Source organism: Bos grunniens, chromosome 25, assembly GCF_055505025.1.
Source record: "Bos grunniens cultivar Pamir isolate PY7600 chromosome 25, Bosgru_T2T1.0, whole genome shotgun sequence".
Lineage (NCBI taxonomy): Eukaryota > Metazoa > Chordata > Mammalia > Artiodactyla > Bovidae > Bos > Bos grunniens.
In genome coordinates this window covers 9300815-9313058 of record NC_141189.1, presented here as the reverse complement: position 1 = coordinate 9313058, position 12244 = coordinate 9300815, and the positions used below count along the sequence as shown (strand labels likewise).

At 50.7% G+C, this 12244-nt stretch overlaps 1 protein-coding gene across 1 annotated transcript; it reads left to right on the top strand.

Annotated features, from left to right (window-relative positions):
* Window positions 1–9641: 9641 nt before the first annotated feature.
* On the top strand, window positions 9642–11276 carry CLDN3 (claudin 3). Its single transcript, XM_086374550.1, has one exon. It carries the CDS (start codon window positions 10246–10248, stop codon window positions 10903–10905), a length of 660 nt encoding a protein of 219 aa, XP_086230676.1. The 5' UTR covers window positions 9642–10245; the 3' UTR covers window positions 10906–11276.
* The last annotated feature ends 968 nt before the right edge of the window (window positions 11277–12244 follow it).

Genomic DNA, 12244 nt, shown 5'->3' with positions numbered 1-12244 from the left:
ATAAGGGCATTTTTGAGATGGCAGTCCAACCTCCCACGCTTTTGTTTCCCAGGTGGACCGCAGCTGTCTTCAAAGGGTCATTTCATCCTTGCATCCTGCAAAGCCAGATGCTTCTAGATGGTGGGGATCATGATGAAAGCAGGGACATCTCCCTGTACTTCTTTTGCTGTATGGCAGCTTCTAGGTCAGAAGCAATATTGCAAGATTCACAAGAACAGCATATGAGGCGTGAATAAGTTCAAGAATGGTGGTACTGGCAGAAGCATGATGCTCAAGTAAAACAAATCCAGATCCCAAGAAAGCATCAATGAGTGTATGGACAAATGGCCAACGTCCTCACCACAGAAGGGGTCTGGAGTGACGGGGGTCACATTGGGTTGGCTGGCCCCTAAGGAAGGATGGCACCATATTGGATTCAGGATCGGTGTTGCTTTGCAGCCGATGGGCACTGGGATCAGCCTTGGTGAGAGAAAACCCTGCATGTCCTCCCACCCCCTACCTCTCTACCACAGTGGCTGCTGTCATTATAAGCGCATTGAGCAGGCTGGCGGATAAAGAGGCTGCCTGGCCCCGACAGGGCTGCTCATCAACTGACAAAGTTATTTGAGCTCCTTTCCCAGAAGACTCCCCTTGGGGCTGGAGCTTAGCCGGAGCACAGAATGCCAGGGGACTGCCCTGGCTGGGGATCATGGCCCCTGTCAGCGATAAGGCGGGAGGCACTAAGGGTTGAATAACCTCTGATAGAGCCCTATCTTAAATCAACCACTCTTTCCTTGGGCCTCAGAAGCTGCTTTGTTTAACTTTGTGCTGTTAGGATCCAGATATGATAAGATCCCCAAGGCTTAAATAAACTTAAAAGTCAACGGAGCCCTTTACCCTCCGTTCCCGGAAGGGAGGCTTAGTGAGGGGGAGGACGAGCACCATGCAGGGGCTGGGGGCCGGGGTCTCCCAGCCCTCTCTCCTGCAGTGCCCCCAGCCCCAGCCTATCCCAACTGAGCTTCCCTGCGGTTTCTTTTTCTTTTCCTTTTTCTCATTCTGGTCGCCAGTAGGAGACCCAAGGCCAAAACACTGAACTACAAAGGCCAACTTAGGGGTCTTAAACTCAAGTGGTTACAGGAGCCGAGCAGGTAATGAATAAGTGTACAGAGAACCAAGTGAAAGAAAATCGGTTGGGGGGGAAGTTCCCTGGCAGTCCAGTGACTAGGACTCTGCGCTTCCATTGCAGGGGGCATGGGTTCGATCCTCGGTCGGGGAACTAAGATCCTGTATGGTGAGGCAAAAAAAAAAAAAGACAACAGTTGGGGAACTTACACTCCTTTTTAAAAATATTTATTTATTTATTTGGCTGCATCAGGTCTTCATTGCATCACACGGAATCTTTAGTTGTGGCTCATGGACTCTCTAGTTGTGACACTTAGGAGTTGCAGCATATGGGTTTAGTTGCTCCAAGGCATGTGGGATCTTAGTCCCCTGACCAGGGGTTGAACTCATGTCCTCTGTATTGCAAAGCAGATTCCTAACCACTAGACCACCAGGGAAGTCCCAGGAACTTTCACTCTTGACAAGATGAAATAGACATACGTGGCCCTATTCCTTCTGCCAAGTACAGCCAAAACCCCTGGACTTTATACATAAAACAGGCATAAGAAGATTGAAAGGTGGAGGGAAGGTAGAGCAGCTCGGGACCTCTGGACCCAAGGGCACCTGGTGCCCTCGTCGTGGTCACCATCCAGCTGGCCGCCCTAAAACTCCTAGTGGTGCATGGCGAGGGCCGCAGCTTTTTTTTTTTTTTCGGTTTTTTTCTCCCAGTTTTATTGAGATATGGTTGATGTTGGCACTGTGTAAGTTTAAGGTGTACAGCATAATGGTCTGACTTATATGTGTATATGTGTGCTCAGTCACACAGTCTAGTCTGACTCTTTGTGACCCCATGGATTGTAGTCCGCCAGGCTCCTCTGTCCAAAGGAGTGGGTTGTCCTTTTCTTCTCCAAGGGATCTTCCTTGCCCAGGGATCGAACCCTGGTCTCCCACATTGCAGGCAAATTCTTTACCATCTGAGCCGCCAGGAAAACCTTGACTTACATACATTGTGAAATGATTATCACAGTAAGTTTAGTGAATGTCCATCATCTCATACAGACACAAAATTAAAGACATAGAGAATAATTTTTTTCCTTGTGTTGAGAACTCCTAGGATTTACTCTCTTAACAACTTTCATATATAACACATAGCAATATTCATTATATTTATTATGTAATTTACATCCCTAGTATTAATTTATCTTAAAGCTGGAAATTTGTGCTTTTGACTGTGGTGGTTTGGTGGTTTAGTCGCCTAGTCGTGTCCGACTCTTGTGACCCCATGGATGGGGCCCGCCAGGCTCCTCTGTCCATGGGATTCTCCAGGCAAGGATACTGGAGTGGGCTGCCCTTTCCTTCTCCAAGGGATCTTCCCAACACAGGAATCGAACCCATGTCTCTTGCATTGCAGCCAGATTCTTTACCAGCTGAGCTACGACTGCTTTCCTTCAATTCCCCCTGCCGGCTCCTGCCCTGATAACCACAAATCTGATCTCCTTTTCTATGAGTTTGTTTTTTAAATATAATTGACCTATAATACTGTATTAGTTTCTGTTACACAATACCCTGGTTCGATACATTGCGAAATGACTACTATAATAAGTCTAGTTAGGATATATCACCATATAAAGATATTACAAAGTTATTGACTGCTGTTCCTCACACTGTACATTTCACACGCATGACTCATTCCTTTTGCAATCGAAAGTTTGTACCTCATAATCTTCCTCACCTATTTCTTTCCTTCCCCCAACCTCCTCCCCGCTGCCACCACCTGTTTGTTCTCAGTATTTATAACTGTTTCTGTTCTGTTATGTGAGTTCACTTGTTTCATTTTTTAGATTCCACACATACATGAAATCATACAGTATTTGTCTTTCTCTGACTTATTTAACTTAGCATAATACCCTCTAGATCTAACCATCTTGTCTCAAATGGCAAGATTTTGTTCTTTTTAATGGCTAACATTCCATTGTATATATACACCATAGGTTGTTTCTGTATCTTGGCTAATGTAAATAAAGCTGCAGTGAACATATTAGACCAAGCTTTAACATGGCAATATTTACCTTAAATGTAAAGAGTCTAAATATAGGCATCCTTCAGAGAAATTGCAGTTTTGGTTCCAGACTCCCCAATAAAGCGAATACAGCAATAAAGTGAGTCACTCACATTTTTCAGTTTCCTGGCACCTATAAAAGTTACGTTTATACTATATAGTGCTCAGATGATCAATCAGGTCTGACTTTTTCCGACCCCATGGACCTCTGTCCATGAGATTTTCCCGGCAAGAGTACTGGAGTGGTGTGCCATTTCCTCCTCCAGGGGATCTTCCGGACCCAGGGCTCGAAACTGAGTCTCTTACATCTCTTGCACTGTCACATGGATTCTTTACTGGCGCCTCCTGGGAAGCCCCTATGCTTACACTACACTGTATTCGTTAATTGTGTAATAGCATTATGTCTAAAAAAACGTGTGTGCTTGCTAAGTTGCTTCAGTCGTGTCCAACTCTTTGGGACTCCATGGACTGTAACCAAGCTCCTCTGTCCATGGGATCTGCAGGTAAGAATACTAGAGTGGGTTGCCATACCCTCCTCCAGGGCATCTTCCTGACCCCGGGATCAAACCCACATCTCTTACGTCTCCTGCATTGGCAGCCAAGTTCTTTACCATTAGTGCCACCTGGGAAGCCCAAGAAACAGTGTATATACCTTAATTTAAAAAATAAATTAAAAAAATTAAAACACCTCATTGCTGGAAATTCCCTGGCAGCCCAGTGCTTAAGACTCTGCTTCAACTGCGGGGGGCATAGGTTTAATCCCTGGTTGGGGAACTAAGATCCCACATGTCTTGAGGTGCGGCAAAAAGTTTTTTAAAATAAAAATACTTCATTGCTTAAAAAGGCTAACCTTCATGAGCCTCACAAGTCATAATCTTTTTGCAATAGTAACTTCAAAGATCACTGATTACAGATCATCATAACATAATAATAATGAAAAGGTTTGAAATATTTCACCAAAATATGACACAGAAACACCAAGTGAGCAAATACTGTTGGAAAAACAGCACCAATAGCCTTGTTCAGTCCAGGTTGCCACAAACCTTCAACTTAAGAAAGCACACTGTAGTGTGAAGTGCAATAAAAGAAGGTGTGCCTCTGTGTCAGTTAAAGAATTCTACCACAATAGTAGAGTTTCACTAATAGAATATACTTGTTATTGTTGTTTAGTTGCTAAGTCACGTCCGACTCTTTTGGGACTCCATGGACTGTAGCCCACCAGTCTCCTCTGTCCATGGGATTTCCCAGGCAAGAATACTGGAGTGGGTGGCTATTTCCTTCTCCAGGGGATCTTCCCGACACAAGGATTGAACCCGTGTATCCTGCATTGCAGGCATATTCTTTACCATCTGAGCCACAATATGTAAAAGAGGATTTATTAGAGGAATTGGCTTGGGCAGCTATAGGAGCCAAGAAGTCCCACAGTCTGCCATCTGCAAGCTAGAGAACCAAGAAAGCCAATGGTATAATTCAGTACAGAGTGCCCACTGGGCAGAGGAGGAGCCCAGACTGAGTGCGCTGGGGGGGTGGGGGATGGGGAGGGTGCCACGGCCACAGTATGGGAGCGGCAGGCCCTGGGGCCCTGATGGCTACTTCTGGGGGGTGGACACTGGGTGGGGGAACAGGTTAATCTCCTAGCTGTGGAAACTCTTCTTTCAGTTCCTCTTTTTCTAGCATTTGCTTCTTGGAGTCACACACACACACACACACACTTCACTCCAGCACACCTGGTCACCTTCACCAAGCAAAGTCTTCTCCACCAACTCCTGCCCAACCTCCTCCTACAAGAATTTCTCCTAGATCAAGACAGCCTCAGTGCTCTCCTTCCAATGGTCACTGGGCACTAACTGGAGGGATTTTGGAGCATCAGTGTCATCTTGGGTCAAGGTGCTGTTTCTGGACAAGAGGCTCAGGAACAGAAGGGAGAGACAAGCACTGCGTTGGAGCCCCCAAGCCTTACCCTCCTCTCAACAGCACTCCCGCACTACCCATAGTCATAGCTCTCCATACAAAGACAGCTTCATCCCATCCTCATTCCCACCTTCTGGGGTCACACACACCACACCAACAAATATTGTGGGCCCCAAGCACCATCAGTTCAGTTCAGGTCAGTTGTTCAGTTGTGTCCGACTCTTTGCAACCCCATGGACTGCAGCATGCCAGGCTTCCATGTCCATCACCAACCCCCGGAGCTTGCTCAAACTCATGTCCATTGAGTTGGTGATGCCATCCAACCATCTCGTCCTCTGTCATCCCCTTCTCCTCCTGCTTTCAACCTTTCCCAGCATCAGGGTCTTTTCCTATGAGTCAGTTCTTCACCAAAAGTGGCCTAAGTATTGGAGTTTCAGCTTCCAATGGAGTTTCAGGACTGATTTCCTTTAGGACTGACTGGTTTGATCTCCTTGCAGTCCAAGGAACTCAAGAGTCTTCTCCAACACCACAGTTCAAAACCATCAATTTTTCGGCGCTCAGCTTTCTTTACAGTCCAACTTTCACATCCATACATGACTATTTAAATAAACTATAGCTTTGACTAAACAGACCTTTGTTGGCAAAATAATGTCTCTGCTTTTTAATATGCTGTCTAGGTTGGTCATAGTTTTTCTTCCAAGGAGCAAGTGTCTTTTAATTTCATGGCTGCAGTCACCATCTGCAGTGATTTTGGAGCCCAAGCACCATAGTGGTTTTTATTTTAATAGCTTTGTTGATATGATTTATAGACCATTTCACAATTTATTTAATGGTTTTTTAGTATCTTCCCAGAGCTATGCAACCATCAGCATAATCAATTGTAGAACATTTTCATCACCCTAAAAAGAATACTGGAGTGGATATTCTCACTGTACCCATTAGCAATCAATCTCCATTTCCTCCAATGCCCCACCCCAGCACCATTGGATCTACTTTCTATCTCAAATAGATTTTCCTACTCTGGATCATTTTTATGAATGAACTCACATAATACACACCATTCCTTGCAACACACTTACCATAATGTCTTGAAGGTTCATCCACATTTTGCCACAGAACAGAACTTTATTCCTTTCTGTGACTGAATCATATCCCATTGTATAGACATACTCCTTTTTGTTTATTCATTCACCAACCGACATTTAGGACGTTTCTGCTTTGAGGCTGTTAGGAATGTTGTTCTGAACATTAGTGCACAAGTCCTTTTGGTTTTGCTTTTTATAATTTATTTATTTTATTTTTGGCTACACAGGGTCTTCGTTGCTGTGTGTGGGCTTTCTCTAGTTGTGGTGAGCGGTGTGGGCTTACTCTTTGTTGGGGTGCACAGGCCTCCCATTGCAGGTGCTTCTCTTGTTGCAAAGCTCTAGTCACCCAGGTTTCAGTAGCGTGGTGCACCCAGGCTTAGCTGTCCTGCACCATGTGGGATCTTCTTGGACCAGGGATCAAACCCATGTCCCCTGCACTGGCAGGCGGATTCTTAACCACTGGACCACCAGGGAATCCCGTGTGTGAATTCTTTGGTAAACACATGTTTCCATTTCTCTTTATTTCTTCTTGATATGTTCTTTATTTCTCTTTGTATCTTCCATTTCTCATTATTAGGGTAAATATCTAATCATGGAATTGCTGGGTCATACAGTATAACTCTGCCAGGGGGCTTCCCTGATGGCTCAGTGGTAAAGAATCTGCCTGCCAATGCAAGAGATGCAGGTTCGATCCCTGGTTGGGAAGATCCCCTGGAGAAGGAAATGGCAACCCAGTCCAGTATTCTTGCCTGGGAAATCCCATGGACAGAGGAGCCTAGCGGATTACGGTCCATGGGGTCGCAAAGAAGTTGGACACGACTTAGCGACTAAACAACAAGTGGTGACTCTGCCTTTTGAGGAATTGCCAGACTGTTCTCAAAAGCAGCTGTAGCATTGAACAATGCCATCAGCTTTGTCGGAGAGTTGTAGTTTCTCTACAGTCTCTGTGACACTTGTTATCGTGTTTTTGATTCTAGCCATCCTTGTAGGTGTGAAGTGGTATCTCTTCGTGGTTTTGATTTGTGTTTCCCTGATGACTACTGGTGTCCGACAACTTTTCACGTGCACCTTGGCTATTTGGATATCTTCCTTGTCTATTCTGAATGTCTATGCAGATCCTTTGACTGTATTTTTTTTTTAATTGGGCTATTTGTTTTTTATTACTGAGTTGTAAGGACCATGGACGATATTAAGCAAAAAGCTGATTGAAGCTATTTGCCCAGAGCCAAAGTCTTACTTGCAGAGTTCCTGAAGTTTGGCCCCTGGGCATGAAACTTTCTGTCCTTCTGGCCTCATCTCTTCCCAGCCCAACCTAGTAGGTCCACCTCACTCAGGAACAAGGCACCTCTTCCTGCCTGTACCCCAAACCCAAGCAACTCAGAATAAACCCCTCTTCACAGATGAAGAAACTGAGGCTCCAGGTGGGAGAGGACTTGCTCAAGGTCACAGGACTGGTGAGAGTGGAGGCGGACTCCAATTCAGGTCCATCCATCTAAACCCCACACCTTCACACAGTTTCTCTGCACACTGGCCTGTCCAGCCCTTGTTGTTTTTTAATTTGCAATATGCTCACGTTGCCTCTGTACTCATCACAGCGCTGTGAGGTAGATCATGTAGACATCAGTTTCCTCATTTTGCAGAAGAAGAAATTGAGGTGAGGAGCGGGGGTGTGACTTTCCTTGGCCTCGCAGGTAGCAAGAGATAGAGCTCACAGCACAAAGAGTAAGAAGCCCACTCTCGAGACAAAAGCATCTGGTCTCAGGCCCCCATGGCCACTCCTCTGCCTCAAAGTCAGCCCAATAACCAGCACTTCACTGGACTTCAAGAACTTCCTCCAGGGCAACCCACACCCAGCACCAGCTGGGCCCTCTGGCCAGGCACTCCCAGCCCTGCCCAGCCCAGCCCCAGCTGGCCCAGCCCAAGACCTTTGCTCCTGCAAGAAGTAGGACCCTGGTTTCCATGGGCCTTGACCCTGTTTACCTCACCCCAGGGCTAGGACATTCACAGAGAGGACACAGGATGCAAGCCTATAATTTGAGAGATGCGACAAAGCAGGAAAACCCCTAGGGCCGATTCCATGAGGTCCCTCCTCTCACCTCAAAGTGCCCAAGTTTCCGACTAGATTCCAAAGGCAGGTAACAGGGTAATATCCCATTACCAGGCATTCATGCCAGGAGGAGGGGGCACCCCCGGGGCAGACAAGGTTGCAGGAAGGCAAGAAAGTGATGCTTATCCTCCATTCAAGTCACTAGATCAGGGACTTTCCTGGTGGTTCAGTGACTAAGACTCTGTACTCCCAGTGCAGGAGGCCCAGGGTTCAATCCCTGGTTGTGGAACTAGAGTCCTCATGCCCCAGCTAAGAGTTACCCTGCTGAAAAGAAGATTCTGTGCACGCAGCCAAATAAGTAAAAAAATTTTTTAAAAGTCACTACATCAACTTTGTCTTCAGGACCTAACATGGTTTCAGACACTGGAGACATTGGCAGTGAATAAAACCATCAGAAACCCTTGCCTGGTTGGGGGCATTCTGCATGTCCCAATGGAGCTGACATACCAGAGCAGAAAGCAAATAACAGGCAGTGTGAAATGCTAAAAGGAATGTAAAGTATAAAAATGGGGACAGGACATTGTGGGGTGAATAGCTGTGATTTTAAATTTTTATCTATTTCTTTTTTGGCCACATGGCCCTCGGGGAATCTTGTGGGATCCTAGCTTGGGGGATCCTTACCTTGTGCTAACCAGGGGTTGAACCCTGGCCATGGCCGTGAAAGCATGGAGCCCTAACCACTGGACAGCCAGGGAATTCCCGGCTGTGATTTTAAATAGTGTGGTCAGGGGAAGGCCTGGCTGGGAGCAAAAAGCTGAAAGGTGGAAAGAATGGGCCATGTGGTCTCTACATGATCCCTGTAGTGGACACGGCAAGGGTGGGGGCCCTGAGGAGAGGGGAAGTGAGGGACAGAATCTCCCAGGTCACCTCTGTAGGGCAGAGAGCAAGGTGAGGGATAGCTCAGGTGTGGGAGCAAGGCCCTTAGAGATAATGTCTCTGACTTCCCACCTTTGCCGGGATCAAAGGTCTTTCACCATCGTTTCAATAACGTGGGTACTGACTCCCCCGGGGTTAGGACCCGGGCTCTGTGGGAGGAGGGTGCGGGTGCGGTGTTTCTAGGAGGCGAGGCCAGCTCAGCGAAAGAGATCCAGGGACACCGTGAGGGTGAAGACCTGGGAACTGAGGAAGGGCTAGAGAATCTGAGTTCAGCACTGGCTCAGGGGTGTCTTCAGGGCGCCTTTGCGGGCTGTCCCCCGCTTCTGAGTCCAGACGACCAGGACTGGCAGTCCCAGGGGCCTGGATCAGGCCGAGAGCGCGCGCAGGGAGGAGCGCTGCCCAGAGGCCAGGGGGACCAGGAGCAGGTGAGCAGCTCCGGGGACAGCCGCCCACTCTGGTAAACAGCTGGGCCACGCCCACAGCGGGCTGGCCACGCCCACACTGCCCGCCCCTTCCCCGCGGATCCCCGGCCGCTAGCAGCGCCCCCCTCCCCACTCCTCCTTGCTGCGGGTAGAGTGGTGGAGTGTCAAGCAGGTTGTCCTTTTCACCCCATCCCCCGGAGAATTCCTTTCCGAGCTCTGGGGCGAGGGTGGGGTGGGCAGGAGCGAGGGGCTGGGGCGCAGATCTCGGCCCCGCCCTCTCGGCAGCCCGCACCCTGGCGCCTTGAGCCACTCCTGGCCAAGTGCTTCCTCCCGGGGCGCTTTAGTGAAAGGAGAAGAGGGGCCACGTCACTGTCCCCAGGCCTGGGAGAGCGCGGCTCCGCCCCTCCCGCCCCCGCCGGAGCGCTGGGCCGGGATCGAAGACTAACCGGCCCCTTCCTAGGGGCCAGCCCAGTCGCAGCCGCCCGCCTACAAAACCACGGGCAGGTGCAGGCGCAGCCGCTGCGCCAGCCGGGAGAGCGGAGCCGTTAGCGCGCGCCGCCCTTGTGTCCGTCCGTCCGTCCGTCCGTCAAGCGGGGCGTCAGTCCATCGGCTGCACCGCGGCTCCTGCCCAGGCCCCAGCGGCCCCGGACCCTCGTCGTCCCGCACGTGGAGCCGCCCGGCAGAGCCGGCTTTGGCGCGGCAGCCATGTCCATGGGCCTGGAGATCGCGGGCACCTCGCTGGCCGTGCTGGGCTGGCTGTGCACCATCGTGTGCTGCGCGCTGCCCATGTGGCGCGTGACGGCCTTCATCGGCAGCAGCATCATCACGGCGCAGATCACCTGGGAGGGACTGTGGATGAACTGCGTGGTGCAGAGCACCGGCCAGATGCAGTGCAAGGTGTACGACTCACTGCTGGCGCTGCCGCAGGACCTGCAGGCGGCCCGCGCCCTCATCGTCATCGCCATCCTACTGGCCGTCTTCGGGCTCCTCGTGGCGCTCGTGGGCGCCCAGTGCACCAACTGCGTGCAGGACGACACGGCCAAGGCCAAGATCACCATCGTGGCGGGCGTGCTCTTCCTGCTGGCCGCCCTGCTGACCCTCGTGCCGGTGTCCTGGTCGGCCAACACCATCATCCGGGACTTTTACAACCCCTTGGTGCCCGAGGCTCAGAAGCGCGAGATGGGCGCCGCCCTGTACGTGGGCTGGGCGGCGTCCGCGCTGCAGCTGCTGGGGGGCGCGCTGCTCTGCTGCTCCTGCCCGCCGCGCGACAACTACGCGCGGACCAAGATCGTCTACTCGGCGCCGCGCTCCACCGGGCCCGTCACTAGCACCGGCACGGCCTACGACCGCAAGGACTACGTCTGATGGGGCGACCGCGGGAAGCCCCGACCACTCCCACAAGCTGGCGCGCCCACCAGTCCTGCGTGCAGCCTTGCATCGGAGTCCAGCCCCCGCCCCCCAGATGCCAGTTTGCTCCCTCACTGGACTGGGAGGGGCCCGCCCGGCGCCCCCTTCCCCAGCTGCTAGCCCTCCTCGGCCCGGGGAGCGGGATTGTGGAGCCCAGGGGCCTGCCGGCACGAACCTTTGAAACCTTGCCCCTCTGGTGCGCGGAACTGGGGTGACCACCTCTACTTGCCCGCCCGGTCGGACTGTGGCCACAAAGTTCTCTTTGCGCAGGGACCCGCAGCTTTGAAAAGGGGCCACGATATTTTTCAATAAAAATCTTTCGTTTTGCAGTTGCTGGCGCCTCCTTGCCCTGAGCGCGGACAGGCCTCCACCTACTTCCAAAACTTCCCCATCCCAACCCCCCGCCCCGCGTGCGACCCCCAAGGATTTGCCCTGGCTGAATTCTGCGCTCCGGCTGCGGGATGAAGCTTAGAGAGTTTCAATAAGTTGTAAACTGAGCTGGGTACTCACTAGCTAGCTGGTCCTTTGGCCTATTCACTGGGGATTCAGACAAGGAAGGCCCACTCCGGAGGGGCGGGCAGGTGCACTTCCGGGCATGGAGGAGGTGGGGAGATGTCAGGGACCCCCTTCTCCAGGCTTACGCCTGAGACACCGGCCCTCCAAAGCGCTCCCCAATGCCTGAATCGCCCTGCGGCGTGTTAAAGAGCACATTCAATGCTATGATTTCATATTTGGGAAAGGAGAACAAAAAGATCTATTGTTCTGGTAAAACACACCGCCAAAGGAAACTGGGTAGAATTGTGTCCCCAGGAGGAGAGAAGAGAGAGGGGCCTCATTTTTTTCCCTGAAACTCTTGAGGGAAGGAAAGGGTAGGTGGGGGGAAGGGATACTCAGAACTCTCTGGTGACACTCTAATGCTTAAGGTAAACAAGGCTGGAAGCACTTGTGTCTCAGAGAAGGTGTAGGAGGTTCAGGCAGTGGGAAAGGGGCCCAGTGTCCAGAGCCAGGAAAGTGGGATTTCACCTGGCTGGGTAGATAGCAAGGTGAGGGAGGAAGTGGCGATGGGGCCCTGGGCCCTGGAGAGGCCAAGTCACAGGGAGTCTTGTGTGCAGAATTACAGACCCTGGATTGTACTGGATTGTTACCGGAATCATGGAAGGGAGGTACCTGATCAGATTTATGCTCTAGAATAACCTCTCCAGCTGGCCTGCGGAACTGGCACTCAGGTAGAGGGATGAAGGCAGGAGACCATCTTAGAGGCTGTGCAGCTGTCATCACAGGAGATGATGCAGCCCAG